General features: G+C 40.1%; 2 protein-coding genes across 3 annotated transcripts in view; one reads left to right on the top strand and one right to left on the bottom strand.

Annotated features, from left to right (window-relative positions):
• Window positions 1-16,906, bottom strand: part of mcf2b (MCF.2 cell line derived transforming sequence b) — a 19,615-nt gene extending 2,709 nt beyond the window's left edge. The window contains exons 1-25 of one of the 2 annotated variants that reach the window (XM_086309099.1): window positions 16,327-16,906; window positions 14,535-14,669; window positions 14,289-14,405; window positions 13,405-13,554; window positions 13,158-13,282; window positions 12,913-13,027; window positions 12,704-12,823; window positions 10,981-11,172; window positions 10,393-10,584; window positions 10,133-10,313; window positions 9,734-9,822; window positions 9,323-9,423; window positions 9,088-9,154; window positions 8,516-8,631; window positions 8,338-8,407; window positions 8,161-8,253; window positions 7,763-7,855; window positions 6,202-6,327; window positions 5,753-5,968; window positions 5,577-5,669; window positions 5,408-5,483; window positions 5,132-5,174; window positions 1,562-1,659; window positions 873-985; window positions 89-201 (exon numbers count right to left, since the gene is read on the bottom strand). In XM_086309099.1, the coding sequence (XP_086165225.1) occupies window positions 89-201; window positions 873-985; window positions 1,562-1,659; window positions 5,132-5,174; window positions 5,408-5,483; window positions 5,577-5,669; window positions 5,753-5,968; window positions 6,202-6,327; window positions 7,763-7,855; window positions 8,161-8,253; window positions 8,338-8,407; window positions 8,516-8,631; window positions 9,088-9,154; window positions 9,323-9,423; window positions 9,734-9,822; window positions 10,133-10,313; window positions 10,393-10,584; window positions 10,981-11,172; window positions 12,704-12,823; window positions 12,913-13,027; window positions 13,158-13,282; window positions 13,405-13,554; window positions 14,289-14,405; window positions 14,535-14,669; window positions 16,327-16,377 (2,885 nt within the window). In that variant the 5' untranslated portion in view covers window positions 16,378-16,906. Of the gene's footprint in view, window positions 1-88; window positions 202-872; window positions 986-1,561; window positions 1,735-5,131; window positions 5,175-5,407; window positions 5,484-5,576; window positions 5,670-5,752; window positions 5,969-6,201; window positions 6,328-7,762; window positions 7,856-8,160; window positions 8,254-8,337; window positions 8,408-8,515; window positions 8,632-9,087; window positions 9,155-9,322; window positions 9,424-9,733; window positions 9,823-10,132; window positions 10,314-10,392; window positions 10,585-10,980; window positions 11,173-12,703; window positions 12,824-12,912; window positions 13,028-13,157; window positions 13,283-13,404; window positions 13,555-14,288; window positions 14,406-14,534; window positions 14,670-16,326 lie in introns of both variants that reach the window. The other variant, XM_086309098.1, reaches the window with a different exon arrangement.
• Window positions 16,907-21,249: 4,343 nt separating this feature from the next.
• On the top strand, window positions 21,250-27,838 carry arr3a (arrestin 3a, retinal (X-arrestin)). Its single transcript, XM_086309109.1, has 18 exons — window positions 21,250-21,343; window positions 22,779-22,810; window positions 23,568-23,598; window positions 23,704-23,764; window positions 23,860-23,904; window positions 24,007-24,197; window positions 24,492-24,551; window positions 24,639-24,715; window positions 24,825-24,960; window positions 25,047-25,131; window positions 25,222-25,294; window positions 25,397-25,534; window positions 25,706-25,789; window positions 25,884-25,907; window positions 25,998-26,047; window positions 26,175-26,194; window positions 26,992-27,022; window positions 27,336-27,838. Exons 2-16 carry the CDS (start codon window positions 22,803-22,805, stop codon window positions 26,177-26,179), a joined length of 1,068 nt encoding a protein of 355 aa, XP_086165235.1. The 5' UTR covers window positions 21,250-21,343; window positions 22,779-22,802; the 3' UTR covers window positions 26,180-26,194; window positions 26,992-27,022; window positions 27,336-27,838.
• Window positions 27,839-27,870: the final 32 nt, after the last annotated feature.

Here is a 27,870-nt window from a genome sequence, read left to right on the forward strand (position 1 = left end):
TTACACACATCGCAGGAAATCTTTTTAAACATCTCAACATTTGAAAATGGTTGAATGCAAGATTTCTGAAGAATGTCGCCTGTCTTACCACATTCCTGATGAATCCTCATGCAGCAGCTGGATGACATCACCACAGTTAAAGATGATGTCATCAGAGCTGGCCATGGTGCTCTCTACCATCACTCTGTACCTGCCCGCCACCTGGAACAGAGTAAAAACAATTAAAACTGAGGGAACAGTGTATAAAACCCTTTGCCACGTGAATGAATAGACAAGACAAATACATATTTACTCATTTAGGAACTCATAAACCACCACAGGCGCAAAGAGCATCATCACACAAAGTATCAGTGTACAATAGATGATACGTCAGTCACAGTGTCCTTCATAGTCATATTGGATGGGGGAAAAATATCAAGAAGGCAGGTCTTATCTAATATCAGTCTCCAGTAGGAGGTAATGAAAAGAGGAAGATGAGGAAGACGAGGAAGGAACTGCCAGAAAAGAAAGCTGGAGGATCTTTTTAAAAAACAAAGACATAAGACTTATAGCTCTTATGCTAATGATATTTTGAATTCTGGTGTAAGAAAATGTCAGGCTGGATGCCACCACTCATTTGAGGGAGGTCTACTAGGTTCAGGTAGGACCTTTCACCTGCTGTAGCTGCACAGCTTAATGTTCATAGTTTTCCCTTAAAGAGGCGGTAGGCTTCATGCAAACACAAAGAAACAAACAAAAAATAACAGCTAGAATTTTAAAAGCTTTAGTAAGTCCCTCCCATCAGGCAAGCATATTTATGTTCTCTGCATAACCACATCTCAGTTTCTGTGTGAACTCTGTGCATATCTCATGTGACAGTAACAAAATCTCACCAGTGGGGCAGGCTGATCCTCATCCTCTGAGTCTGATAAAGTGGAGAGGTCTGTAGCACCCCAGTCCTCCAGGCCCTCACAGATTGCCACTGAGTGAGCATTCACAGGCCAACCTACAGATGAAAGACAGCTAAAAGAAGTGAAGTGAAACTGCAGAATTTTTCTGTTTCTTTGTTTTGTAAATGAGAAAATTGAACAGTTAAGTGTTAGTAATGAAATACTCATGGTAAAAAAGAAAGGTCAGTAAGGTCATTTCCAATCTGAAGTCCATCATTCTACACTAAGAAAGGTCATCCACAAGTGGAAAACATGCAATACAGATGCTAAACTTCCCAGTGGACATCCTAGAAAATGTTCACTAAAGTGAGACCATGCAATGCTGAGAGAAGCTGCAGAATACCCATGTTAAATGTTAAAGTTCATGACAGAGCAATTAGAAAAAGGGGAAAACCTCTTATCTCTAAAAAGATGGTAGGGCATGATAAAAAATCAAATACAGCATATCAGCACAAACACCTCAAATTGCAGTTTCAGGGTTAAGGTTACAATTAGGTTATGGTTAGGTTTAGGGTTAAATATTCATTTCTTATGGTTCAGGTAAGTGGCTAGGGACAGCTCCTGTCGATTTGATGTCCTCGCTAAGGTGTAAAAACAAGTGTGTGTGTTTGTATTCCATTTGTCCAACTCACTGCGTCGAGGTGAATGAACCACAGGATCAGAATGGGCGGGGCTAGTGTGTAGCGACTCCTCCCCTCTGGGAATGTGGGAGTGGCTTGTTGTAGAGGAGCTGTGAGGAACAGGGAGACACGCTGAGCAGCCTCCCACCGGCACGCTGCCCCACGACACACACATCTCTGATGCACTAAACCACATCACAATGGGAACAAGACCAACGAGCACAACAAACAAAACAACAACGACATCCACGGTGTCACAAAACGAGCTGTTACCTCAAACACAGTCTGTAAATTAACACAACATTCCACTCAGGTTACAGTCACATATATTTCAGCGCCTGATTTCAAAGGATGTTCGAGGTTATCACATGAAAATCATTTATATCATAGATCGCTGCAATATATGGAAATATTATTTCTACAATATTCTACGCAAACACGCATAACAGGCCCTGATTAAAGGGCATTTGCAAATAATTTCCACGTGTGCTTCAACCTGCTTTATGTAGTAGACGGGTGAAGCTTGTCCCATTTAATACAATAACTAGAAAGAACATTAACGCAGTACAATAATAATTGTCCGAATGTTTTAAGCCTTCCCATCTACTAAATAAAGCAAACACTGCAATTACTTACAAATACTGTGAGGCCTACACAATTGTGAGATCCACATATCATTCAAAGAGTGGCAATCCTTACTGTATTTCATCATCCATACTGTATATTAGTAAGAATCCAAAAGTGCTTCAAGACAATGTCTGATCGGGGTTTTACCATGCTCAAATTCTTAAAAGAAATCGCTGGTATCATTTAATGTATGTCAACAACTCCCATTATAAGACCAACACTAACAATGGGTCGTGGGCCTCTTTGAGTTTTGTGTTAAAACATTTTAGTCTGAATTTCTGTTTGGGTTTTTTTTTTATCATTCTAGTGCTTAAAGTTTGTTGTACTTTTTAAAACTCTTTAATCCTCATTCCTGTGGTACGATGACTTTTAGTTTTTTGAATTTACAGAATATTCTGCGTACGACTTTTCACCCTCAGTCTGGATCCAGGTAAGGAAATCCTGGATGCAATCACAGAACTGTAGCTAGGGTCCCTTCCTCAGTTCAGAGATGATTTTTCCCTTTTCAGGTAAATGTCCTGCTTGACTGCCGGATCAAACCAGCGTTCCTCCCTGTCCAGGACGTGTACATTCTTATCACTAAAACAAGGGCCAAAGAGATCTGTAGGTGTAAATAGAGTTTTTTCCAGAGGATGCAGCTCTTCTGCTTAATCAGTTTTCCCCGATGTATAACTGAGAGCGATCCTCCTGGCACTTAACAGTGTACACTATATTACTCTGTTTTTACCGGGGGATAGGATCCTTGGTGTGAACCAATTTTGGGTGTAAAGTCTTCTGAGCTTGAAAGCCACAGAGACGTGTTTTGGAAAAAATGCATCAACTGAGACCAAAGAAATCACTCTGATGTGTTATGAAGTGCTTCTCTGACTGAAAACGCAGCAGTACTCACTTTTGTCATTCATGTTGTTCAGTCAAACTCTTCCTCTCTCTGTGTTTAGCATTTGTCTTTTGGGTACTTCCCCGTGGTGATGCTGAGCTTGCTTCATAAGGACCCGGTTTGCTTTATGGTTCTTCCTGTTTTTCTCTGGTACCTTTTGTTTCTCTTTTCAACTTGTGAATTTTGAAATCAGCCATTAAAGCTTGTGTGTAAATTAGTTTTGCATCCTACATTTTGGCCCTCAAATCTACCATCTCATCTGTCTCTGTCAATACCTTCTAACACCCTTTAAAATCTCCTGGTTCCCTATTAAAGATTTCTATAAATGCTCACAAATATGGATTTTAATTTTACATCAAATGTTTAATAATTCTTTATAGCTGTGCAAGTTATTTATTTATTTATTTTTTGAATTATAAATAATGCAACTGTTGTAACCTAGTGCCAGTGATTACAGCACTGCAACAGTATGTGTCATTGATATGTTTAAAAATGTTTCATGAACAGTGGAGGTCCAAGCAAAACCCGGCTGAGACTACAAATAACAACATTAGTTTTGATCTCTTTGTAGAAGCTGCTGACAAAGAGAAAATATACCAGTGTTGATAAATTTCCCATAAACTGAATCTCCATGATCTTGCATATTGTGACACACACAAGGCTCAGCCATTACTTGACCTTACAACATGCTAGCATGCCACCTGTAAACATAAAACTGTTACCTCCAGAACAACTCCACAAACACACACCCACAAACTCCAACACACTGCAAAGCTCCATCACTGACAATACGTTGAATAGCTTGCGATCATCAAAGCAACAAGTGCAAGATATTAAAAAGAAAACCGCTCTAAAAGTAGTCTAACTTACAGTTACCTCCTATCCTATCACTTTAATGGTCACCACGGGATCAAGAATGTATCTGACAGAGTCACTTAAAAGAATGTGTTTAAAAGAACGTAATGCACAGCCTCCCTGTTACAGTCAGTAGGACTTTAAAGCATCTAATCAGGGACTGTTGCAGTGAGGTGAATATGCATGAATATGAAGAGGAATCAAAGCCCGGCAGCACAGAAAGAAACTGTAGCAGGCCTAAATTAAGTGAATGGCACTGTCCATGGTGCTGAAAACCAGCAGTTTTAAATATCAGAGCTGAAGACAATGTTGTGCCATCTGCAGGATTTGGCAGTTAAAATCTCAAGGGTAATGACAAAGATGCTGATACATTCACATATGGAGCTACTGCGCACATGCACACTGACTCAGTAACATCAATAAACTGTAAAAAGATTATTATGAGAATTATGATTGTGGCGATGGCGGATATCCTGACTTGTAGGCGGGTGTTATGTGATCGGGAAGTCATTCCAGAAATTGGATTTAAGGGTCAAAACACAATCTTTTTCTTCACAGAATTTATCAAGCTTTAAAAGAATAGAATCGAGTCATCAGACTTGGGCTGACCTGTTCTCACCACACATGAAACATCATAACAAGCTTCTCTGATGCTATATGGGGATGAGGGAATTTTGACATTCTATCCACTGAGTTACTCATACAACCCAGATTCAAAAAAAGTTGGGACACCGTGTAAAATGTACACAATGATTTTCAAATCTTTGTCCCCTGAGCACACAGAGCTTTCTCCAGATTTTGAATCATTTGATGATATAATGTCCTGTAGAGGATGAGATATTCAGTCTTCACAATTCACAAAGGTTGAGGAACATTATTGTGAAATTTGTTTCACAATTTGCAGACAGAGTTTTATGCAGATTGGTGAACCTCTGCCCATCTTTACACGTGAGAAACTCTACCTCTCTAAAGTCCAGCTTTATAGAGACGAGTTGCCATCATGAATGTTAAAATGAGCAAATATTTTTCATGGACCAGTAAAATGCCTCAGCTTGTACCTTTGATATGTTTGCATTTTACACAGCGTCCCAACTTTTGAAAAAAGCTATTGAAAAAAACTGAATCTTTTTGGTTTGTGTGACCTGAATAAAAACATTTCATGATTCTTATGTAAATGTTTTTGCACATCCCTACATCATGTGAGGTCATGCAGAGAGAATCACCTGTCAGAGAGAGGGTTGTCTGAAAGCAGAAGAGAAGCTTCATCTAAGAAGATGAGATGACATAGAGGAATGAGTTAGATGTAGAAGGAATACAAATCCATAAACAACAGATTAAAGGAAATTACACTGCTAGGAAGGAGCCTAAGGTTTCAACAAAAACCACAAAGCACTAAAAAACAAACAAACCATGACTGAACACGAGTCATATAAATGAAATCAGGCTTTTAAAAAAGGAAAAAGAAAAGGTCACAAAGCAACATCAACATTAATTGAAACCTTGTAGTTTTTGCTGGTTGTTGAGAATTTTTTGAATCTCCATCAGCCAGGCAACTTTGACCTCCACCGTGGGAGCCTAATAGAGACACAGAGTGAAAATAACACACTACTAAGACACTGAAAAGTCTTTTCAGTTACACTTAAAATAGAAAAAAAGAGCATCACATACCTGAACTATGTACACCACTTCTCTGCTGCTATACCAGATTTCAAATTTTTTCACATCTCCTTTCACATTTTCCGTGATTCCCACTGCACTCATCTACAGACAGAGAGAAAAACCGTAAATTGGAAACAAAGTGTTTGAGTCGCCTGATAATGTGAGAGAGTTTTTCGTGTTATTACTCTGAGGCACGATTTGAAGCTGTAGAAGGGCGTCCTGTCGTGGTTGTCCTCGTCTCTGCGCTTGCAGAAGAGCAGGGCGTGCTCATAGAGGAAGAGGTGCCTCTGCATGGGTTTGAATCTGGCCAGCTCTTTCATTCGCACCGCTGCCCTTTTATGGCTGATCCACACGCTAAAGCTGCCTTGCATCACGACACGACCCAGATGGCTGAGATCACCCTGTGTCATGGAGACAGACAGATGGATACACTCAAGACTCAAATCTGCAGCTTGCCAGCAAAGTAATATACTGAAGGTTTTTCCACACGCACAATCTATTCTCATCGCAACCAGTAAGAAAGATTTTGTGCTTTGCTCTAATAAGATTAAGTGTGATGAAAGGTCATAAATCTGCGAACCAGTAATGTGATTGTGTGTCTGCTGTTTTATTTGTTGATTTGACTGGCTGGTACCTGATATCCGGTGATGGCTATTTGATGCATGGAGTCATTGACAGACTTCAACAGCTCCAGCATGGAGTCCAGAGCCTCCTGGAGTTCACAGCGGTATCGCTCCTCTGTGCAGTGCTTTAAAAGCTCCTGAACAAGGACAGGCACACAGCATGACATGTCAGTGGATCTTACTTTATCTAATCTGGTCTGCCTTGATGTCTGTCCACTTAAATGGCTTTATGCACATGTAAATCATTGTCAGCCTGTCTGTGACTCTGCAAATTGAATAAATGGATCCAACCTGTTGCTGTCGATTAGTCTCTGTGCCTTTTAAAATTGTGCGTGTCCACAAAAGTCATTTTTATTTGTCTGCATCTCTGTTTCTGTTGAAATAACCTTGTCTCTCTGTGCCAGCGTCATTTTGTCCATGCGTCAATTCAGACAAAAGCAATTACTGTATGGACGGCTCGTCCACATGAGATATTACTGCTATTAAAAAAAAGCACAGCAAAAATAATAATTACCGCTAATAGAAAGAAAAAAAAAACAGAGGTCAGGACAAGAACCGCAGGCTCACAGAGCTCAGTCTTCTATCAATACTCCCTCTTGCAGCTCAAAGTTCAACGCACAGACATTTTCAATTATGAAACATGTTTGTTTTCCTGACCTACTTTGCTGTAGCCAATAACATTAGAAGCACTTTTTTTCTGGTGATGAGTTGATACACTTTGCGCTGTATGAGGGTGCTGTTAAATTTTATGGCCTGGATGATGAATGTCTGAGAAGATTTTGGTACATGACTTACCAAGTAATACACAATAACATAGTGGATGAAAGCAAATATTAACATTTTCACCACCAGAGTATTTATTTGAGCTTCTGAGGGACTCATGAATCAGTAATCATTCAAGATCTCCCTGAATATTTTTGTTCTATGAATACAGATGCACACTGTAAATCATGAGAAAGTTAGGATTTTTTAACACAATTGCATGTTGTAAAAACATTGATTGCTGTAATATTTTGTGACTGGCAGGGGTCGTGCTAAGTTGACGGTAAAAACCCCCAGAAAATAGTGAAAATAGTGAAAGATCATGTATTGCATGTACTGTTCATTTGTAATACAATATCTGATTTTAAGCTTTAGTAGCTATGTTAGTAGCATACTGATCTTTATTAGGTATATGAAAGTTTTTTGTTATCAGCAGTTGTAATTAGAGCTGACCTATACAGAGACCGATATTTGATGAACATCAGTATTATAAAAATCTGCTATTATGATATTTCTCCAGACACACGACACACAAAGTGCGAACAGATTTCTCTGATATTTGTCATATGTATTGATTTACTCATAACACGGTATAAGTGTGTTCCGGTGTCTCGTTTTTATAAATGTCAATAGCAATAAATCAGCAAATAGCTAATATCGAAAATATCGGATACGTCAGTCGGGCTATTAATGAAATTATAAGTCAAAATTTACATTTCTTTATTATACATTGAAAACAGACTAAGAATTATTCATTTCAGTGAGTGACCTGCATTACTAATAAATTTTTATAGCTCAAATGTAGAAAACCTTGAGCAGCAGCTGGTACTTGGTGAGGCGTTGGACTGGTTTCAAGAGGTAAGAGTCCAGACCTAACTTGTGATCAAGCTTCTTCTGGCACTCCTGCAGAAAGAAAGAACAGGACACAGAGACAGAGAGATCAAAATTAGTGCTGTCAGCGTTAATCTCGTTAAAATGACGTTAACTCCATAACCGCATTAACGCGGATCACCCCGTGCGAGGGGCTGCACAGTGCTAGCGCGTTAACGAGCTAACCGCGCTGACGCTATGCAGCCCTCGCACGGGGCTAGCCGCGTTAACGTCATTTTAATGAGATTAACGCTACAGCACAAAATCCATTCTGAACAAAAACTGTGCCATAACTACAAAGTGAAAGTGAGTGCATCGTGTTAAACGTGTGCAACTACCTGAAAGAACAGCGAATCAGCACACTGTCTCCAGAGCAACTCGGAGCGAGGCTTGTTTTGGCAGTAACGCTCGTACACCTGGAACTTTTCCTTCTGCTCACACACAAATGTACATTTAAACATATTATGTTATATCACACGTAAAGTCCTCGTGTTTTTCATCACATCTTCCCTCACCCTTTTCAGAAAGCAAGCCCCCACGCTCTCTGGTGTATCCAGGCAACTCTGCAGATCTTGGAGGAAGATCCTGCAAGGAGAAACCAAGAGGAACATAAAAGGAAATTGGATCAGCATGAAAAGACAGAAAGGGACAGGAACAGCTTGTGAGCTCTGTGTGTTTGTGTGTGCGGCTTGCCTGCTGTGGAACTGGTAAATCTCTGGCATGTTGCCGAACAGAACGTCCTTCTGGCTGCGCAAAGCTACAGGAAGAAGATTAGCCACAGAGGGGTCCTCCATTTCTGCCCTGTAACCCTGATAATTGCAGGGGCGAGAGGTAGTCAAGGGAGAGGAGAGATGGTAATGCAAGCCAAAGAAAAGGAGAAAGTTTTAATTAAAAAAGTCAAGAAATACAAAATGACAAAACAAGTCTGGAAACCCTGTCATCTGATGACCACTCCGTGGATACTCTAGCTAAGACTTGTTCTTCTGTGCCCTGGTTAATGTTGACGTTGATGAAGACAAACTAGAAAAGCTAACAAACAACTAAATCATAACCAGGTAATAGCCAGTGGTTTCAAGATTGCCCAAGATTTCAAGATATTCCCTCCTCATGCTGTCAGTGTTACCCAGACTAAAAATTAAATCTAGAAAGCCCCTGTACCTAAAATACTGCCCATTACTATTCTGTATACAGATATGTATATCTATAAAAATTATGAAATATCCAACAAACCAAACAATACCATCAAATGATCTAAACTAACTCACCAGAAGGACGGAGAGCAGTTCATCCACATAGATCCTCTCTGTAGCTATCAGTTCCTTCATAATATGGCTAAAAAGAGTGAACGTAAACATAAACAGACAAAAAAAACAATGTAAAACTACTGTGTAAGCTCTGACACTCGCACAGGAAGAAGCTGAAAGGCTCCTAAACGGATCACACACATACACCTAAAACAACTAGCAACATTAGAGTCACAATTAACATTTAAGACTGTACCGTGTGACCTGCTCTGGGTTGTCCTCTGCCTCTGAATCAGTTTCAGGGTTGGGTCCATATAGACAGCTGCGGTTGCCTTGGTAATCATGCATCACCTCGATCTGACGAAACACATACATATCACGTCAGCTTAAACTTTCCGTGGGAAAGTGAGTAAAAATACGCGTTTTAAACACGTGATAAACAGAGAGTCTGCAGATCTGTTGCCAAAGTTGCCCTTTCTCATAGAGCACACAGCAGTGAGACACACTCCTTCTACTGGAAATATTATTCTGGTGCATGCTGGGAGATTAAAAATTGTTTAATGTCGCATGCCCATTGGGTAATGTCTACTAAGTTCAAGTTTTCTCCTGCAGTGAAAGAGAAAACACACACACACACGTATATGTGTACATATATATAGACACACACCTTGGGTTGGCTGTTGTTCCTTCTTGCAGCCCTCTTGCCGGGAAGCAGATCAAAGGAGAACTTGGAGTTCAAAACATTAAAGTCTACACCTGTGGAGGATATCGCACATATAAGAAAGAACAAAAAGGAAATGCTGGCAAAAGAGCAACAGCTCAAGACCTTTAGAGCGCAGTCAAGAACAAAGCTTGGTTAAACTGTTGAATGCAAGAGGGACATGGAGGTAGGATAGGGAGATAACTGTGCCCAAGAACATCCTACTCAACAACAGACATGAACCTCTTCAATGCTCAAAATATCTCCTGTGCTTTATCATACTTTCTACTGCAAAACAGGAAGAAACCCCATTAGGATTGAATTGTTGAGTATGTGTTAAGAAGAATGCAATGGAAGATGTTATACCATGTTTGGGGGAGAAAAGGGGTGACTTGCAACGCTGGAAAGTCTGGTCCGGTTCTGGCCGAGGGGCCACCAGCTGTATGGGTCGGACCTGCACGTCCGCCAGCTTCCTCAGACACTGCTCCCTGTTTCTGATCATGCACTGCATTGAGTTCAGCTTCTCTGTCACCATGGAAATCTGGGACTGGACAGACACAGAGCTACTATAGTAAACAACAGTGGTGTCAAATATATGTGTGTTTGTGTCAGCGGTTTCAGGTTACCTGTAGCTGCGGTGTGAGTATGGCTTGAAATTCAAAGCTGAGAGTATCCTGGCTGTTTTTCATGGCTGATGGCGCCCTCTCCTGGTGGCAGCTGAGGTACTGCAATGCTTCCTGAGCTCCTTCTCTGGTTTGGAACTTGTCCACCATCTGGCTGGCCAGTAGATAGGCGCCCTCGTCACACCAGCGAAGGGCCTGCTCACAAAAGACTGCTAAATACAAGACCGATTCCATGGCAACACTTTGTGCTACAAGAAAGGTGAACGATTGCTAACAGAGCAAATATTTGCTTCAGTCAACAACTGACTTGCAGATGAGAGACTTTTCTTTGTCAAATGTTTCTCTAGGACAGAAGAGCCTAGAGATTTATAGATTTATAGACAACTATAAATAGAGGCATATTTGTGATTTGGGGCTGTATAAATAAAAATGACCTGATTTTCATTAATGGCAAGAGGAAGATTCACAAGTAGATCATTCAATCAAAAATGCACAATCATCAGTGCATTCATTTTGCTGTTTTCATTTAAGTTTGTATGCACACATCTTTGCATTTCTGCACATGTGAGAGTGGCCTGTGAACATTTTTACCTCCTCAAGGCAGCCCAGCAGGTCTCGTGTTCGAGTGAGCGAGGCCCTCTTGGTGCGTATGGCGATGGTGATGACATCACAGTAATGTCGCAGCTCATTGCAGCGCTGGATGATGAGCGCCAGGGCGTAGTGGTGGTTTGCAGCCAACTGGTGACCGTGTAGAATCAACACCTGGGCACGAGCCATCTCCTCCTGATTCAAGCAGAGACAGAGGTTTGAGGTTTTAATGACGAAAAGGTCAGACAAGAACGAACCTGAACAACATGCAAACTCCATCAGTACAAATTATAAGAAAAGCCTGCCAAAAGCCATAAATGTGTTATGTTGGCTTTGTTATGTTTTGGTGAGTTTTGTTGTGCATCTAGTTTCTCCTTCCTCCTGTGTTCCCCTGTCTTTGTCAGACTTGGTGTTAGTTTTCATGTCTTAATGTTAATTATTTAGTTTTTAGCTTATTCCTGTTTAACTCTAAAGCAGCGGTCCCCAACCCCCGGGCCTTGGACCGGTACTGGTCCGTGAGTCGTTTGGTACCGGGCCGCGAGAGTTGAGGTTCAGGTGTGAAATGTATAGTTTTCAGGGTTTTTATCGGTTTTCAGCGTTATTTTGTTATCGTTTTTATCGTTTACTCGGTTTTCCTTGGTCTTTTCACGTGTGTTATGAATAAATTTTCTTTTTTTCGGTACCGGTACTAGTTTTATTTTGTTGTATTTATCCGCGACACCTTAAAGGCCGGTCGATGAAAATATTGTCGGGCATAAACCGGTCCGTGGAGCAAAAAAGGTTGGGGACCGCTGCTCTAAAGGTTATCTCCATCATATAATCGTCTCCCCAACCCTCATAGTTTCTAATTGCTGTGGACTGTTTCCACCTGTGTCTCATCATTCTCACCTATATATAGTTATGCTTTTCCCTCCTGTCCTTTTCAAACCATCTATGGCACTCCTGTCTTTCTAAATCTCATTTTTTCATGGTGGACTTTGTCTAGTTTTGAACAGAAATATAAAAGGATTGCATTTTCTTGATTTGTTTGTCTCTGGGTCCTGCATACGGGTCCTCTCTACACCACGCTATGTGTGGAAGAGTAATTAAAATCCCACTTTGACCCGCTCTGTGTGCGGAGGTCTCTTGCTACTAGTTTTCTGCTAGCAGAATGCCTTTGCAAGTGCTTGGAGAGATATGACGTCATATTTGCTGGAGTTCATAGCTGTTTTTTGGCCAGAACACAAATTGCACTTTACCAACACAACATTGAGAGTTCTCATGATGGTTTGAAGAAAGTGCATATAGCTGAAGTTTAGAAGAATCTGTGGGATGCTAGGTTGTGCACCAAAGCGAATTGGTTTTGATAGCCAGTGGCCAGAATAGACTTCATGGGTATATAACCCAGTTACAGATATCACTGAAATGACTCGGCCTGCTGATCTCCCTGCCTCAGGCTTCCTATGTGTCCACATGGAAGGGAAGGTAGATTTGTCTGGTATTGTGTGTTTGCTTGTGTGGGTGATTGCTGTTGCTCTCGCTGCCTGCAGGCATTCAATACATGAGCATTGAAGGGCAGGAGGAATGCTCTCTTTGCCTTTGGGCTTTCCACATATTCTCCTTCAGCAGATTACTGCTGAAGGAGAATAAATCCTATTTTGGATAAACAGATATACATTTTGGCCCACTTGCTAAATTTCTTCAAGTCACATGTGAGATGTTAATTGTGTGTGTGCATGTGTGTCACCTGAGCACGTTTGTCCAGTGTATCCAGGTCTTTAAGTAACTGTTCTGTCTGAACCACTGTGTTCCCCAAAGAGGCAATCTCCTTCTCCTGGGCAGAGAGCCGCTCCAGGACCTCCTCCATCTACACACACGATACCAAATACAAAACAGTGTGACTCTGATCATGAACTACTACGACTCGTGAAAAGACATCGGCACCACTTATCACACCTGCTGGAAACTACTTTCATAGTGTAGCAGCTGGAGGTACTGCTGCAGCTTCAGGTGGTGTTTCTCAAAGAAGCCATCGAATGCCTCCTCCATGTCTCCGAGCTGTGCCAGGAGCCTAAAACACACAGGCCGCATGACACAACTGTCTACTAAAAGAACGATTTAATAACATTAGAAAAGGGTATTAAACTGAGAGTGTGTCTTTCATACTCAAGCCGAGCTTCACTTATCCTCTGATGGTTTACCTCTTAACAGTGTCCATGTCTGCTTGTATTTCCCTCTCCTCCTCTGCATCTCTTTTAGAAGCTTTGACAGTTTCCAGGTTTGACAGCAGGAGGCGTCCTTCTTTCAGCACATTCCTGATATCATCCTAGATCAGTACAAAATTGATGCAAAAAAAAAAAGAGAGAGAGAATGATTAAGTACAGAAAGTGACAGATACAGTGTGGGTGAGCAGAGAGAGGCAGGAAATGATTGGGAGCAAAACACCACCTTCATCTGTCGGTATCGGTGTGTGTGGGAGTGCAGCAAGAATTCGATGGCGTTAGCCTCATCAGGAAGTTCGGTGTCTGACAGCTCTGATCCGAAGCTCTGGAGCAGCTGGGCAATCTCTTTAACTGTCACTGCAAACGTCTCGATGGACTGCAGGATTACACATTTTCACCCAAACCAAAAAAAGAAGAAGAAAAAAAACACAGAAATAAATTATTTGTATTTCAGTTTTTTGATGGTTCTCAAAATTAGGCATATAAATATGTGGAAAAACTAAGTACACCTAATGATTCAGGAGCTTGTTGAACAACCTTTAGCAGCAATAACTTGAAGTTTTTTATACGACTTTATCAACTCCCACATTTTGGTCCACTCTTTGAGGTTTGCAGGAATTTGTTTTTGCACAGCTCTCTTAAGGTTTCTCTGAGCATTGCAATGTCCGATCTTGGGGTGAATTTGCTAAGACTCATCTCCTTGGAAGAGTGTAGCATAGTGTTTACAACCACTTACATGCTCCTTTTATAAGAGTTGGTTACACTTGCCAATTATCAATTAATCAAGTGCATTTGTTTAGTGGTACGGGAATTGTAGTTAACCTTTTAACTCCAAAGGAAGCACTAAACGTGTACTTAGTTTGTAACATGACTGTATATGAAAACTTTCTGTTTCACATGAGTATATAATACAAAAGAATTAAACATAAAGTAAAAGATCAAAAATGAAGGCTTAGAATATTTATAAAGACACATTTTTACATTCCCAGAACAAGCTATCATGGCCTGTTAAATTTAGCAGCATAGACAGTTGTCCTGGATACTAACAGAATTAGCATGACAGAAAACATGCCTAGATAAAGTGGATTATCTAGTATCTGAAGTGCGTACTGTTCGGAGGACGACCCAGTCGCTTTGGCAGAACTGCACTTTTGCAGTGAAGTCTGTTGTCAAGTGATTTTCATCAATGTAGCGCAGCAGGTCGCCAACAGAACGCAGCATCACCACCTAGAAAACACAAACGCGAGGCAACCGGCTGTTACCTGACCAGTGTTGCACTGCAGTTGGCATTTTAAAAGGTGACAAAATTAAATATACATGCACAGGAGTGCTCTAGTTTTTAACCCCTTCTCTCACCGGCATCTTTAACAGAAAGTCATCCTGACTGAAGCGAAAGCCCAGGTCGGTGCTCGATGATGGACTCGGCGCAGAGCTTAACAAACTGCTGGGGTTGAGCACCAGGATCAAATGTAGATTGCCTGGAAATGAGGTCTGAAAGAAGAAACGATATCATTCCCTCAATTTATCAGTCATTCAAAGAAATGATTGGTATGTTAAATGTTTGTGAAATAAAGGTAAGCATTATTTAGCACAAGCGATATTTTTCCCATGTTGTTCATGCTGCTGTGGTTATGTGTCCTGCTAAGGGGGCTCACCCCACAGATTGACAACACCAGAATTAAAGAAAAAACTTGCTGCAACATGTCCAAATGCAATATCTAATATGCGAAAAGGCCCTCTTCATGTACAAGCACAGCAGTCAATTTCTGGTAGCTACTTGAGTTGGGCCAATGTAATTAATTACTACTAGGTGGACTAATTGGTTTCTAATGAAGTCTAAAACAGTCTTATTCAGAAATGTGAACAAACTCTAATTCATGGGACAGAAAAAACAACAGCCTAACAATGTGGTAACTGTGGACTGCAGTGTGAGAGGGTTGAAAAAAGTCAGACGAGTCATTCAGAGTCACTGACAGCTGGGTGTTGTTTGTCATGGAGTCTAGCAAAGCTCAACACAGCCTCAGCATCCCTCTGTGTCAATCTGGGGAGTCTTTCAGCCTCTGCAGCACTTCAGAAGGTCTGACGGTCAGCTTCTCTGGCTCACTCTGCTCTATGGTCACTCTTCTCTCTTTTTCACATCACCTGTCCACATCTCTCCTCTCACACCACAGACTGTAAACAGTATCCGCTTTACAAACTCAAAGAATGCCACACCTTCTGTTGCCACTGAAGTATTACTTTTTCCACATGCTGCAAGGTTAGTCATCAAGCATGTTTACTCTTTCTTCATAAGCCTGCCAGTGTTTCCATTTATCCAGTTTCCCTCTCCTGTGTGCAGGCTCAGATAACATGAGGCTGAGGAGTTAATAAAAATGGAGAAGACTTCTATATATAATGTAAGTCTCTTTCAAATCTGAGAAACCTGGAGGGAAGCTTATCTGTGTCTCATGATGCATTATTTTCACTTGCTCATCTACTGATGTGTGCAGTGTAATCTAATACACAAGCAGAACCTCAAGGATGCCTCATTAGGTGTTTTTTTTTTTTTTTTAAAGCGCATTAAAAGCCATCAAGTCTGTTATCAACTATAGCTGTGGAGCTTTTTTTGGACACCAAATACCCAGACTGATACTCTGCGCACACTACAAATGTCCCAGGTAAATAATCACCCAACTGCACACAGTCCCTCTTGATATTTACTAAAACAGCAGCCATGATGGAGGTAACTTGATAGCTGCAGACTTGTAGGCACATCTGCACCAAACAACTGCACAGAGATTTGTGTGAGTACTTTAAATACACAGGTTTCAAAATGTGTTACATAAAGCTGCACAACTTGATCCCTCTGTGTGTGCAGACTGCAGAGCCAGAGCTGATACAGCCTCTTGTTGTTCTGCACCTGCAACTACAGCCCAAACATTTGTCATTGGCCTGTCCTGGTCCCCGACACAGGCTCTTTAACACTGAACTGCCGTCCAACCGCGACCCCTTTTCTTAGGCGTGTTAAATATGTAATGCGGTGCGAACACATCCCAGCCTCTGTGTCGCAGCACCTAGCAGCCTTAAGAAAAGCTCGTCTATATCTCCGCTGCAGCATCCTCATTCTCGCCACCCCGTTTAAAGCCTCCCACCTCCCGGCGGATCTTACCGCGGCCCGGCGCAGACGGGGGAACCCCCGTAGCGGGTTGGACTCGGCCATGGCTTTTTAGCGCTTCCTTGTTCTGCCCTGTCCTCACTGGTACCCGGAAAGTCCGCAGCGGGACGTGGTGTCGGGGACGAGCAGCCGCAGAGATGGCACGGTAACCTCCACTGCAGTGTCCGGATAGGCAGAGCGGCGCGCACCTCAGCAGATGCACTTCTGCTCTGGACCAGGATGGTGGGGTGTGCTTCACCTGACGTCAAAGCAAAAGGAAGTTGGCCGCTTTACACTTACACAAGTCTACATTATCATCATTATTCCTGTGACCAGACGAAATTAGAATTAAATCACTCGACTTACTGTTCGGAGACTGACAAACTCTGCACAATAATATTATATTTGTATTATAATTTATTAACTTTAAATCTCACATCGCTAACACTGATCGTAAGTCATAAGATACCGGAAGATTATCTATGAAACAGGTGTACAAAAAATAAATAAAAAAATAAATAACATTGAAAGCTGTATGGAAATATGCCACTGGTCTCGCTAGATGGCGCTTGAAACTCAGGATACGATGAGTCACCTGCGGACCACCTTTTGGCATCAGAAGCACGTGAACATGAGGAAGCAGAGGCATTAGTGAAATCTAGGGGCAGCACAGCTGAAGATAGAGGTGTCACTTTAAGAGGCGTATAACACTGAATTAATGAATGCATGTATGATATTTATTTATTGACATGGTATGAGGGAGGAAAGATTAATTTAATGACAAGTAAAGATGGAAAAATATCGATAGTATTGTTACAAACACTGGCATCAGTATCTTTGTTTCTATCTTCAAAGTCCAGTATTTATCCTACTGCCCAGTAGGATATATATATATATATATATATATATATATATATACACATATATATATATACATATATATACATACATATATATATATATATATATATATATATATATATATATATATATATATATATATATATATATATGTGTGTGTGTGTGTGTGTGTGTGTGTGTGTGTGTGTGTGTGTGTGTGTGTGTGTATATATATATATATATATATATATCCTACTGGACAGTAGGATATATATATATATATATATATATATATATATATATAATGTCTTAAAAAAATGTTATCTGACTAGTCTTTCTCATGCCACAGCCAACAGGTTAGTCAGTACTTTGGTATTTTTTTTATTTACCTATTTATTTAGATATTTGTTTATATATTATTGTATTTGCAGCAAAGGTGTCCGTAAATAAAATCAGCAGAAATCATTTGGCATACAATGAAACTGGCCTTGTGGGGTCCCCGAGGGTGCCGAGCCCCTGGGCAGTTGTTGCTTTGCTTCACAGGTAATTCAACTTTTTAAAAAAGCGTCTTCATCACATAACTCATAATTAATGGAAAAGCTCCTAAACAGATAAATATATATGTTTTAAATTAGTTTCATTTGCCTAATGTTTTATCTGAGCTCATGTAATGTTGTCTTGTTATGTTTGTTTATACTTCATATCGTGTGCCTTACCTCGTGTCATTTCATTCTGTCCTAGCCCATAAATAATTGATTAAGCTGGATTTGGCCTTTGGCTGATTCCCCCCATCAGACACTCCTCATAATTACTAGTCTGTTTAGTCTGGAGTGTGTGCCTTAAAAAGATTCAGCCACCTCCGTCAGTGCCTTCAGTCAGCTGGTCCCAAAATAAAGCCTCTCAGGAGCACGAGAGGCACCGACTCGGTCTATATCGATCAGGTGCTGAAACAAGTACACTTGTTTTAGCACCTGTTACACCACACATACTTCTATTTTCAGGCATGTTATTTATGCCTATTCACCTGTGGAACTGTTTCCCAAAATAGGATACATTGTATTAGCAGAACAAATGTTCACATAAATAAAATGAATGTAGGCCACTGGAACACTCACGGCATGATTTAAGAGCAGTAATTATACTGCATCCAAATGTGTCCCCAGGACTCAAGAAGCTGTCTGAACATAATCAACAATTGCAGGTACAGCGATGCCATTTAATTAGCATCTATTATATGAAGTTTTACAATACATTAAGTAGGTAGGGGATGTATTTCTGTTTTTCTCTCTTTAACCCACTTCTTTGTCTCATTTTCTCCTTTGATTCCAGTTTCCAACCAATCAAAAACTACTCAGACTAAATCTGTTTCAAAGATAAAATCTGTGTACTATACTAACATTTTGTTTCTTCTGAGTATTTATGTGCATATTGTGTCTAAGCAACTGCTGTTGATCAAACTGCTGCCTAATAAGGCCAAGTCACTTCTGCAGATTAGATTTTAAATCTCTACGGCCCCACTTTCTTGCTTAAATTAAAGTTAAATACTATTAAAAACATATTTTCAGTTTGTCTAATGCCAGACATACACTATTAGTAGATATTCAAAAGTCAAAGATACTTTTTTTCACCATTTCTTTGGATACAGATGAGTGTGTTTGTCCTACAGGGCGATCCTCCTTAGAGGCAATCGCTCTGTCACATTGTGTTTAGGTTGATGGTTTAAAGGGCGCAAGCCAGAGACACAGTTTCCAAGAAACATCAGCAAGTGACAGAAAAACCTGTACCTACTATTTCTGTTTTATTTCATCCCACCCAGATCAAGAATACGTGTGGTTAAAGTCCAACGTGGAAAAGGCATTAAGTAACATCTCCCTCTTGGCGTCAGATCTTCCCATTGCGTCAAACGAATAAAGAAAACAAAAGCTGGAAAATGCTAAAGCTCATAAAGGCTGTGCAGAACACCTCACCGGGATTATGATTGTCATTAAGGACTACGTTAAGCCATGTTTGGTACAACATAGGGCTGGGCGATATGACCCAAAATTCATATCTCGATATTTTTTAGCTGGATGGCTATATAAGATATATCTCGATATATTTTTTTTAAAGCCATAAAGTAAGAACAAAAAGAGAGTTCTTAGTCAAAGCTGTGTCCCAGATGTCACACAGGCACTTTTATTAACATAGAGCAGATGTACATAAAATTTACTCAAAAATAAATTATGAGCATTTATTAAATAATAATGCTCCATAAATAAAAGAAAACAATGTTGTTTTTGTGCATAACAAAAAGCTCACAATTGTGCAGTCAAAATGTAAACTAAAAGACGCTGAGCATAGTAACAAAGACAGATTTCACAGCTGCTCTGTTCCCAACTTGTACTGCGTGACTGACAGCCTGGAGTTTGAAATCCGCTTCGCAACCACGTCTCTTAACAGGTGCCATTTATGGTCCTTATACACAGTAGGGTAATATTACGTTGAAGCACAGTACGTATCACTCCGCGAGGCTCAGCCGTAATGCTCCGACAATCCATCAAGCGGTGCAGCTCCGTAGCTTACCAAAGTCGTACTAAAACATTTTTTGACAGATTGCTGAGCGCCGTGTTCCACATAAAATCGGTTCGCGGCCATCAAGCACAACCAGAATTCATACATAAGGCGCGCTGTCAACTTTTGAGAAAATGAAAGGATTTTAGTCCGTGCAGCACCTCTGGGCTGCATGGCGTTAGCGTGGTTAGCTCGTTAGCGTGGTTAGCTAGCTAACACGTTGACGCCGTCCAGCCCCACGCACGGCGATGTGCAGTAACTCGTTAACGGAGATTTGCCGTGTCCATCTTGTCGCTTCCTGCAAGTGAAGCGATGGGGGACGAGGAGGAGTTGTGTTCAGTGAAGGAGAGGCGAGGCCGAGTAACGTTGCGTAAAGACGAAAGTGGACGAAAGAGAGGCAAACCTGCGGCTCCACAAGTATAATTATAATGTAACATAGACTATATCGATATAAAGGATATTGTCACATCTTATATCTCGTATAAAAATATATCGATATTTTTTAAAAACTCGATATATCGCCCAGCTCTAGTACAACACAGTAACCCCTGACTTGTGGGGTGTCCAGGTGGCCTAATCTCTGTTAACCTCGGCTTAACTCCAGCAAAGGTCTTGTCATCCTTTGGATGCAATAAAAACACTACATTTACATTTACTACATTTTTAAAGCTTTCTGTCTCATAATCAAGAATCTTTTTTAACTAAAAAATATTCCCTAGTATCCCCATCAATCCTAAAATGTTTTACTTTACGTTCCTGTGTTCTTCATTCTTTTAACATAAGCTAGTTATAACGGACCTGTTGGAGGATTAGGAGCTTTTCAAGGGTCAAAGGGGATTCTGGTGATTCTCCTTAATCTTTGGCACGTTACTTAGACACTGTTGAATAAGAAAGCTTATTCTGACCTCACCGTTGATACTCCCGTCATCTGTACCATATTGGGAGAGGGAACTGTTAATCTGCTGAGAGCAGACAGACTGGAGTACTAGGAATCTATACACGGCTGCACACTGGCTTAAAATAAGAAAACATTTGAAACCTTTATCATATAGGTTAGTTTATTATTTCATCTCCCTATCAAGCATATAGCAATACTCTTGAATCTGATATATTTTTTAAAATGTTTGTGTTTTTATGATTGTAAAAGAAAATAAAAAAGAACAAATAACACATAGATACCCAGCTAACCCATATTTACAGATAAAGGTGCTGCTCACAGATGCAGTTTTTAATGCAAGCTATAAAGATGTTCAACACAATTTTTTTGATGGGGAAAAAAATCCATCAGAGAAAGAAAACGTTGATTTTAAATGGCCTGTTTTGTTGTGCTTTCTGAATCAAAGGAGATTTGAGTGATTTGTGGAGGTGCAGAGGGGGATTATCGGCCTACTACAGCCGCATGGCGACTGTGAGGTTGTATTTATGTCCCTGTGATTTAGATGGCTGCACCTTTTGTTGTCCGAAAAAAGCTGCTGTCTGATTGCTTAACAGGATTATGAAGCAGGTAAAAACAGCAATAGTGAACTGGCTAAGCCTGAAGGATGCACAGAGGGAGGCAGGTATAAAAAGGGAGCTCAGCTGTAGACTGCACTCTCAACTTATCCTGACATCCTTCACCACGGTCCCAGACTACTAAGAAGAGGTAAGAATTCTTCATATTCACAGATGAATGAATGAAAGGATGGATGTGTAGTGGTGAAACTAATTATGAAGTACAGTTTTATGCCTGATAGCCCCCTGCAACCTTGAATTGGATAAGTAGCTATGAAAATGAATAGAGGTCAAAGGTCAAATGGTGCAATGGTGAAAATCATTCAGTTATGCTCCACTGTGGGGTTGAATAAGGATGATGGAAGTCATTACAGTATATACGTATTGCATTGTTTTAATAGGCCATTAAAGTTAACCGACAGGTTCTCTCTGAGGCCATATCTACAATCAGTGAACATATGTAAGAATGCTTGTGTATGGAGGCCAGGTAAAAAAAGAGCCAAAATAGTGCAAAATGAGAAGAAAATGAGAATGCAAGTTCAATTCAATTCAATTTTCAATTCAATTTTAGCTATACAGCGGCAAATCACAGCAACAGTCGCCTCAAGGCGCTTTATATTGTAAGGTAGATGCTACAATAATACATACGTAACAAAAACATCTGCTTTCTGTGGCTTTCAGTATGTCTACTAAATTATCTGCAGACAAGAATGCTATTTAATCACTGTAAAATAGAGTAATCGACCAATAAATATTAAATATAGTGCTCTGTGGTTTGAGCAAGAATCTAACAAAGGCATAGTTCAGTATTTTTGAAGAGGTGTGCAACAATCACATATGCTGAAATTGCACAGCAATTAGCCAATCAGAAGAGAGGCAGGAAGCTGCTGTACCTGCTCCTGGCACTGAAATAAGTAACTGTAGCCCAAAGCAACTTTAGACTGAAGGCATCTGGGTAATTAACCAAGACTTTATTCTCATTCTTTGCATTTATCCATAATCTTTGTATTGGAGATTGGAGTTGACACAGAAGGTGCCAATAGAAAAAACCCCCAACAAATTTCTAAAGAGAAATATGATCTGATGTTTAAAAATATATAAGCCCAAACAACCTGAAGACTGGAGATTATTTTGGAAGATGATGAGCAGATATGTTTGAAAATACGTATTTAATTAAATGCTTGTAGTGCTCTTAACCCTTCAGGACTAATCTTTATCTAGGAGTTATAGAGAGCTAAAGTCCTGGAATGCTATCAAAGGTGATGAATGGGTTTTATCCATTTAGTGTTCCTTAAATAGTCCAAAGACTTTGGCACTTTTAGGAGAAACATACTGTGACATAACCACGTGTGCAATGTAAATCTTTGGTTGTTTGTTGTGAGGTCACGGGGGTCAGTTAGCAGCCAGAGAAACACCAGTTTGGTGGAAGAGTCCTAACACCAGTGGCGTAATCTTATTGCAGAGGATTAACCCTCTGTACCCTCAAATAAAAGCATCACTCCAGCTGCCAGAGAGCTCTCAGTTATAGATCTGTGACCTCCTGATCACTTTTTGATCATTTGTTTTTTTCACCTTTCTTCCAACAGAATACTTCCAAAAACCTTCTAGAGATGGCAAAGTAAGTACTGGATACATTTTGTTTTTATCTTTATGTCCCAGAGGAACTGCTGATTCTAATCAAACTATTTAAAGATATCTCTCTCTCTCATACTCAAAAAATATAACAATCCAAAGCTATTGTTAGTGGAAAGATGTTTCCCTTTTACCTAAAGAAAATCTGACAGGGGCCAAAAGGTTGATAAAAATCATGATCTCTTTGAAATTTGTGGAGTTGTAGACAGGATGGTCAGCCAACTCCTAAAAGGGACAATTATTAGAAAGTATTTATTTAGGTCTGTAATAGGCTTAGTCTCTCAACATGCTCTTTCAAATATGGTAACACAGCTCTGAGCTTTATTTGATGACAGTGGTAATTGGTTATTTGGGGAACCCTCTTACAGCATTTGTAGCTCCCTCACCTGAGCCAGCCTCTCAATCCTGGCTTGATGAGGTAAAGCAGCTCCACGCTTAGCTATTACTAACTGGATAACGAGGACTAAAGGATTACCAGCCCTTCTGTCATTTGCAAAGAAACCAAATTTACCCACAGGGTCCAAATTGAATCACTATTTTATCTTGTTAAGCCTGACAGTAACTCCATGGATGTAAGTGGATGTACTCTTCTTTTAAAAACATGGGTTCTCCAGCTTTATTCAACATTTCACACACTTATTTCTGCCCTGGTTGCCAGGATAAGGAGGTTAATATTTTAACTGTAATCTATACAAAAAGGTTAATTTAAAGGTTGAGTGGTGTTTCTCCTTTTCGCTTCACAGGGTTTTCAAGAAGACCAGTGGAAATGGAGGGGTATGTTCTCTTTTATTCTCTTAAAACATTTTTTTAATAGACTGAAAAAGGGGTAAAACTTAAAAGGTTCTGAAACACTATGCTTTCCCTTCTTCAATGTGACAGCTGACCCTCTACCTGGGGAAGAGAGACTATGTGGATCATGTGGACAAAGTGGACAGAGTTGGTACGTTCCTATTACAGAGTGTTTTTTCTGTATTTGTGTTTGCCTGTGGTCATTATGAAGACAATAACTGTGCCTGTAATCCTGCTCCCTTGCAGACGGCGTCGTAAAGCTGGACCCAGCAGATTTCGGAGACAGAAAAGGTAGCGTCACATAAAGCGCCGTTTTAAATTGGGTTCAGTTCTATAAATAGAAGCTTTTGCCAATCACTGTGAAGTAGCTGATGTAATTACACCTGTCTGCAGTGTTCGTGCAGCTGGCATGTGCCTTCCGTTATGGTAGTGAAGACCTGGATGTGATGGGCCTGTGCTTCAGGAAGGACATCTGGATGCAGCAAACCCAACTCTATCCTAATGGCGAGAAGCCTGCCTTGAGTGCCATGCACGACACCCTGCTGAAGAAGGCAGGAGACAACGCACACCCTTTCTCTTTTGAGGTGTGTGACTCAGGACCACAAAATTAAGCACGACAAGCAGTTTATGACCTCAGCCATGTGAGAAAGAGTTGTTTTTGCTTTTTTAGAAATTGTGCATGTAACATTCAATGACATATGATGTTACTCCACTTTAATACTGAGTATTTAATAGACATTTATATATTTTTTCTTAACGAGGAAAAGCTCAAATTAACAATTTCTTTCTTCCTGAATATCTAAAATTAGGCTTTATTTTGTAATTTCATGGAAGTAGCTCTTGCGTTTTCTTATAAATCTTAGTCTTTGTCTCCATAGATTCCAAACAACCTACCCTGCTCAGTCTCTCTGCAGCCTGGACCTGATGACAAGGGAAAGGTGAGGCATCCCTTTACCTTAGAGTATATAGGCAAGGATGTCACTTGTTTAAATATCAGCTGTTCACAACTGCACTGTACTTTGCAGGCTTGTGGCGTTGACTTTGAGATCAAAACTTATCTTGCCAAGGAAAAGAACAACCCCGATGAAAAGATTGAAAAGAAGTGAGTTCACTTCCACTAATGTCTTTGCCTTGCTATCTCGCCTCTCTTTGTTCCATTTCATTTTTCCTCACCTCATCTCTTGTTCCTTCCCTCTCCTTGGCCCTGACAGGGACACCGCCCGTCTCGTCATTCGTAAAATCCAGTTCGCCCCGTCTCAGGTGGGCGCCGGGCCCAAGGCTGATATCTGCAAAAGCTTCATGATGTCTGACAAGCCCGTTCATCTAGAAGCTTCAATGGAGAAAGATGTACGGCAGCAAAATTTTAGCTTTACCCTGTTGAAATGGGAGCTGTGCAGTGAACCAATTAAAATCTCTCTCCTGTTTTGCCGCAGCTCTACTTTCATGGTGAAGCGATCCCAATCAATATCAAAATCAAAAACGAGAGCAACAAAACAGTCAAGAAAATTAAAATCAGTGGTGGGTACCTCTATTCACTGAAATACTGAAATAAATCCTGAAAATGTTATAAAGAAATAACATTTTTCTATATCTTCCTCCCTGCAACAGTGGACCAAACCACAGACATCGTCCTCTACTCGGCAGACAAATACACCAAGTGTGTTCTTAACCAAGAGTTCGGGTATGTGGGCAGAAAACTGAAAGCACAGCAAATGTCACAGAAGCAAAATGAAAATATAAAATTGGGTCAATCTGCTCATGTGTTTCTTTTCACTCTCTGCAGAGAGACGGTGGACTCTAACGGCAGCTTCGACAACACTCTGACCATCACACCTCTGCTCGCTGATAACAAGGAGAAAAGAGGTTTGGCGCTGGACGGTCGACTGAAGGACGAGGACACCAACTTGGCCTCCACCACCCTGTAAGTGCACACTGGTGTAAAGTTTGGGCGAAACACTCCTCTCTGTCGGTTCTTTGTTGCTTCACATTTCCATCCGCTTTCTTGTTCAGTGTCCACAATGTCTTACAGTAGTACACTCAGCTAATTTAAACCCCTCTAATCCTTCAAATCCCTGCACTTCGTCCTCCACAGGCTGCGGCAGCGAGTAGAAAAAGAGGTGCTGGGTATCCTGGTTTCCTACAAGATTAAAATTAACCTCATGGTGGCTGGAGGAGGGTAAGTATTTTTTGACACAAGTAAATCCCGTTCAAGATTAAACAGAACGAAACGGCAAAGGCCGGCTTACGTTTTCCCTCTTTTCTCCATGTAGTCTGCTGGGTGGCCTCACTTCCAGGTGAGTAATATTTAGTGACAATATTATCACAATCCATACAGAAATGATGATTGCATGCATTCACATTATTTGGCTCATTTTTCTCTGCAGTGATGTCACATTGGAGCTCCCACTGAATCTCATGCACCCCAAGCCTGAAGGTATTTTTTTACCTTGTAGAGCCTAAAAGACTCCTAAAATTTTATAGAAATGCCTTTAAAATGATTTTAACTCTCATGCCTAATTACGTTCTCGCCTTTGTGCTAATCTCTTTTCTACACGGAGCAGAATAAGGAGTATACACTGGTGTAAGTTGTGTTTAATACTTTATTATTTACATGTTGTTTTGGGTGCTATCACCTAGACATTTCATTATTAGGACTTGACTTAGAAGCTAACAAATGAAAGCTGAATTTTAAGAAAATGCTTTAAAAATTGCATACAGTGTAAAATATAATACAATGAAAAACGTACATAAGCATATAAAATGTTAAAACAATTTGTATTTGAAATCAGCAGCATGTTTAAAAAGCTAGAATAGGTTTTTTATACAACTTAGGTGGGAAGAGGTTAACCCCCTCGATATGACATTGTTTGGTCAAATAGTTCAAAATGTTCAGCATGAAGTTAAGAATAATTTAGGAACGATCCTTTTTTTTAATCCTAAGAGTAAAGATGTGGGAAACCCAGAGAAAATCATGCACAGGGGGAAAAAACATTATAAAATATGTCTGAAGATCACGCTCTTGGGAACAATATATCTGAACAAAATATAAACGTTTAGAAGTACTTAGTTACTTTGAAGGTCTTTCCACATGTTACACGTATGAAAGGAGGATATCTGTGTAGTAAAAAAAAAGTCTAAACTAGTCTGCCAACAGACTGTCAGTTTCAATATTGAGCATGTTGTCTTTGTCCTAATTATATAGTCTTTAAACTCATTAACAATGATTTCATTCTTCTTTATTTAAATTACACAGAGTTCTACCTTTTTTAAAAATGGACCATATGTGTGATTTGTTTTTATGTTTCTTTTTCTTATTATTTCATTAATAAATTGAGCTATTGTTATTAATTTATCTGTATCCTTTTCCTGTTTTTACAGTGTCTTAAATGAAAACACCCCCATAGTCAAGGTGAGATTCAGCTATTACTATGTAACCTGCCATCTGCTATATTTATGAATTTTTGTAAGATGAAAATTAAAGTCATTAAATGTGTTGACAGGATATGCACTGTTTTATATAGAACTTCCTCCAGGACATTGAGTTGATAACTGCTTTGCTTTTAATATTGTAAATTACAATTACAAATACATGAAAGCAATAGATTATGAGGAATGATTATGACACCTTATACTCTTAAAGAGGAAATTCTGATGCTAAAAAGTGAAGTATATTATATAATGACATCACAGATTCCAACATCTCTTTCTGTTTACTTCTCAAGAGAGGATGTTACCCTGGACACTGAAAAGAAACCCACAGGAACAAACCAAAAGGAAGTGACAAAAACAAAGAAGAAAGAACACGACTGGTGTCCTCACACCAAGTCGTTACAGAGCAACTGAGGACATCTACCTTTCAGACACACCAAGGATATGCGTACAGATGTAACATCAGTCCTCTTGCAGATTTCGTGGTCATGTTGAATAAATGTAATTTTAGCCGTAGAGAGAATGCTTGGATTGCATGTTAGTATCCAACATTTAAACACCCCAGACTTCTGTAGCAGCATGTTCTGATTATCCTTTGCATGTTTGCAGGATGTGATTGGAAGGCAATGAACAGAAAATCAGAGAGAAACCCTCAAAAGCTGATGTGCTTTTGATTATTGTGGTGTGTTCATTCATTATTTTGAATGATGTACTTCTCCATGTGAAATGTGGTGGATTATGGTTTAGACTGGACACATGAAACATCCCAAAATACAATAAAATTGCCTGAAAGACAGCTTTAAATGTTTTCTTTCTTTCTTAATTTCG

Source organism: Aulonocara sp. 'chitande type north' Nkhata Bay, linkage group LG10, assembly GCF_057382095.1.
Source record: "Aulonocara sp. 'chitande type north' Nkhata Bay isolate Kocher_YH1m ecotype deep benthic linkage group LG10, A_spYH_male_GT1.1, whole genome shotgun sequence".
NCBI lineage: Eukaryota > Metazoa > Chordata > Actinopteri > Cichliformes > Cichlidae > Aulonocara > Aulonocara sp. 'chitande type north' Nkhata Bay.

Excerpts from the sequence above, each read along its gene's own strand:
- arr3a (XM_086309109.1), top strand. Across the intron at positions 24,716-24,824 it reads GATGAAAAGATTGAAAAGAA|GGACACCGCCCGTCTCGTCA; the intron begins GTGAGTTCACTT and ends TGGCCCTGACAG. Across the intron at positions 25,790-25,883 it reads CTCATGGTGGCTGGAGGAGG|TCTGCTGGGTGGCCTCACTT; the intron begins GTAAGTATTTTT and ends TTCTCCATGTAG.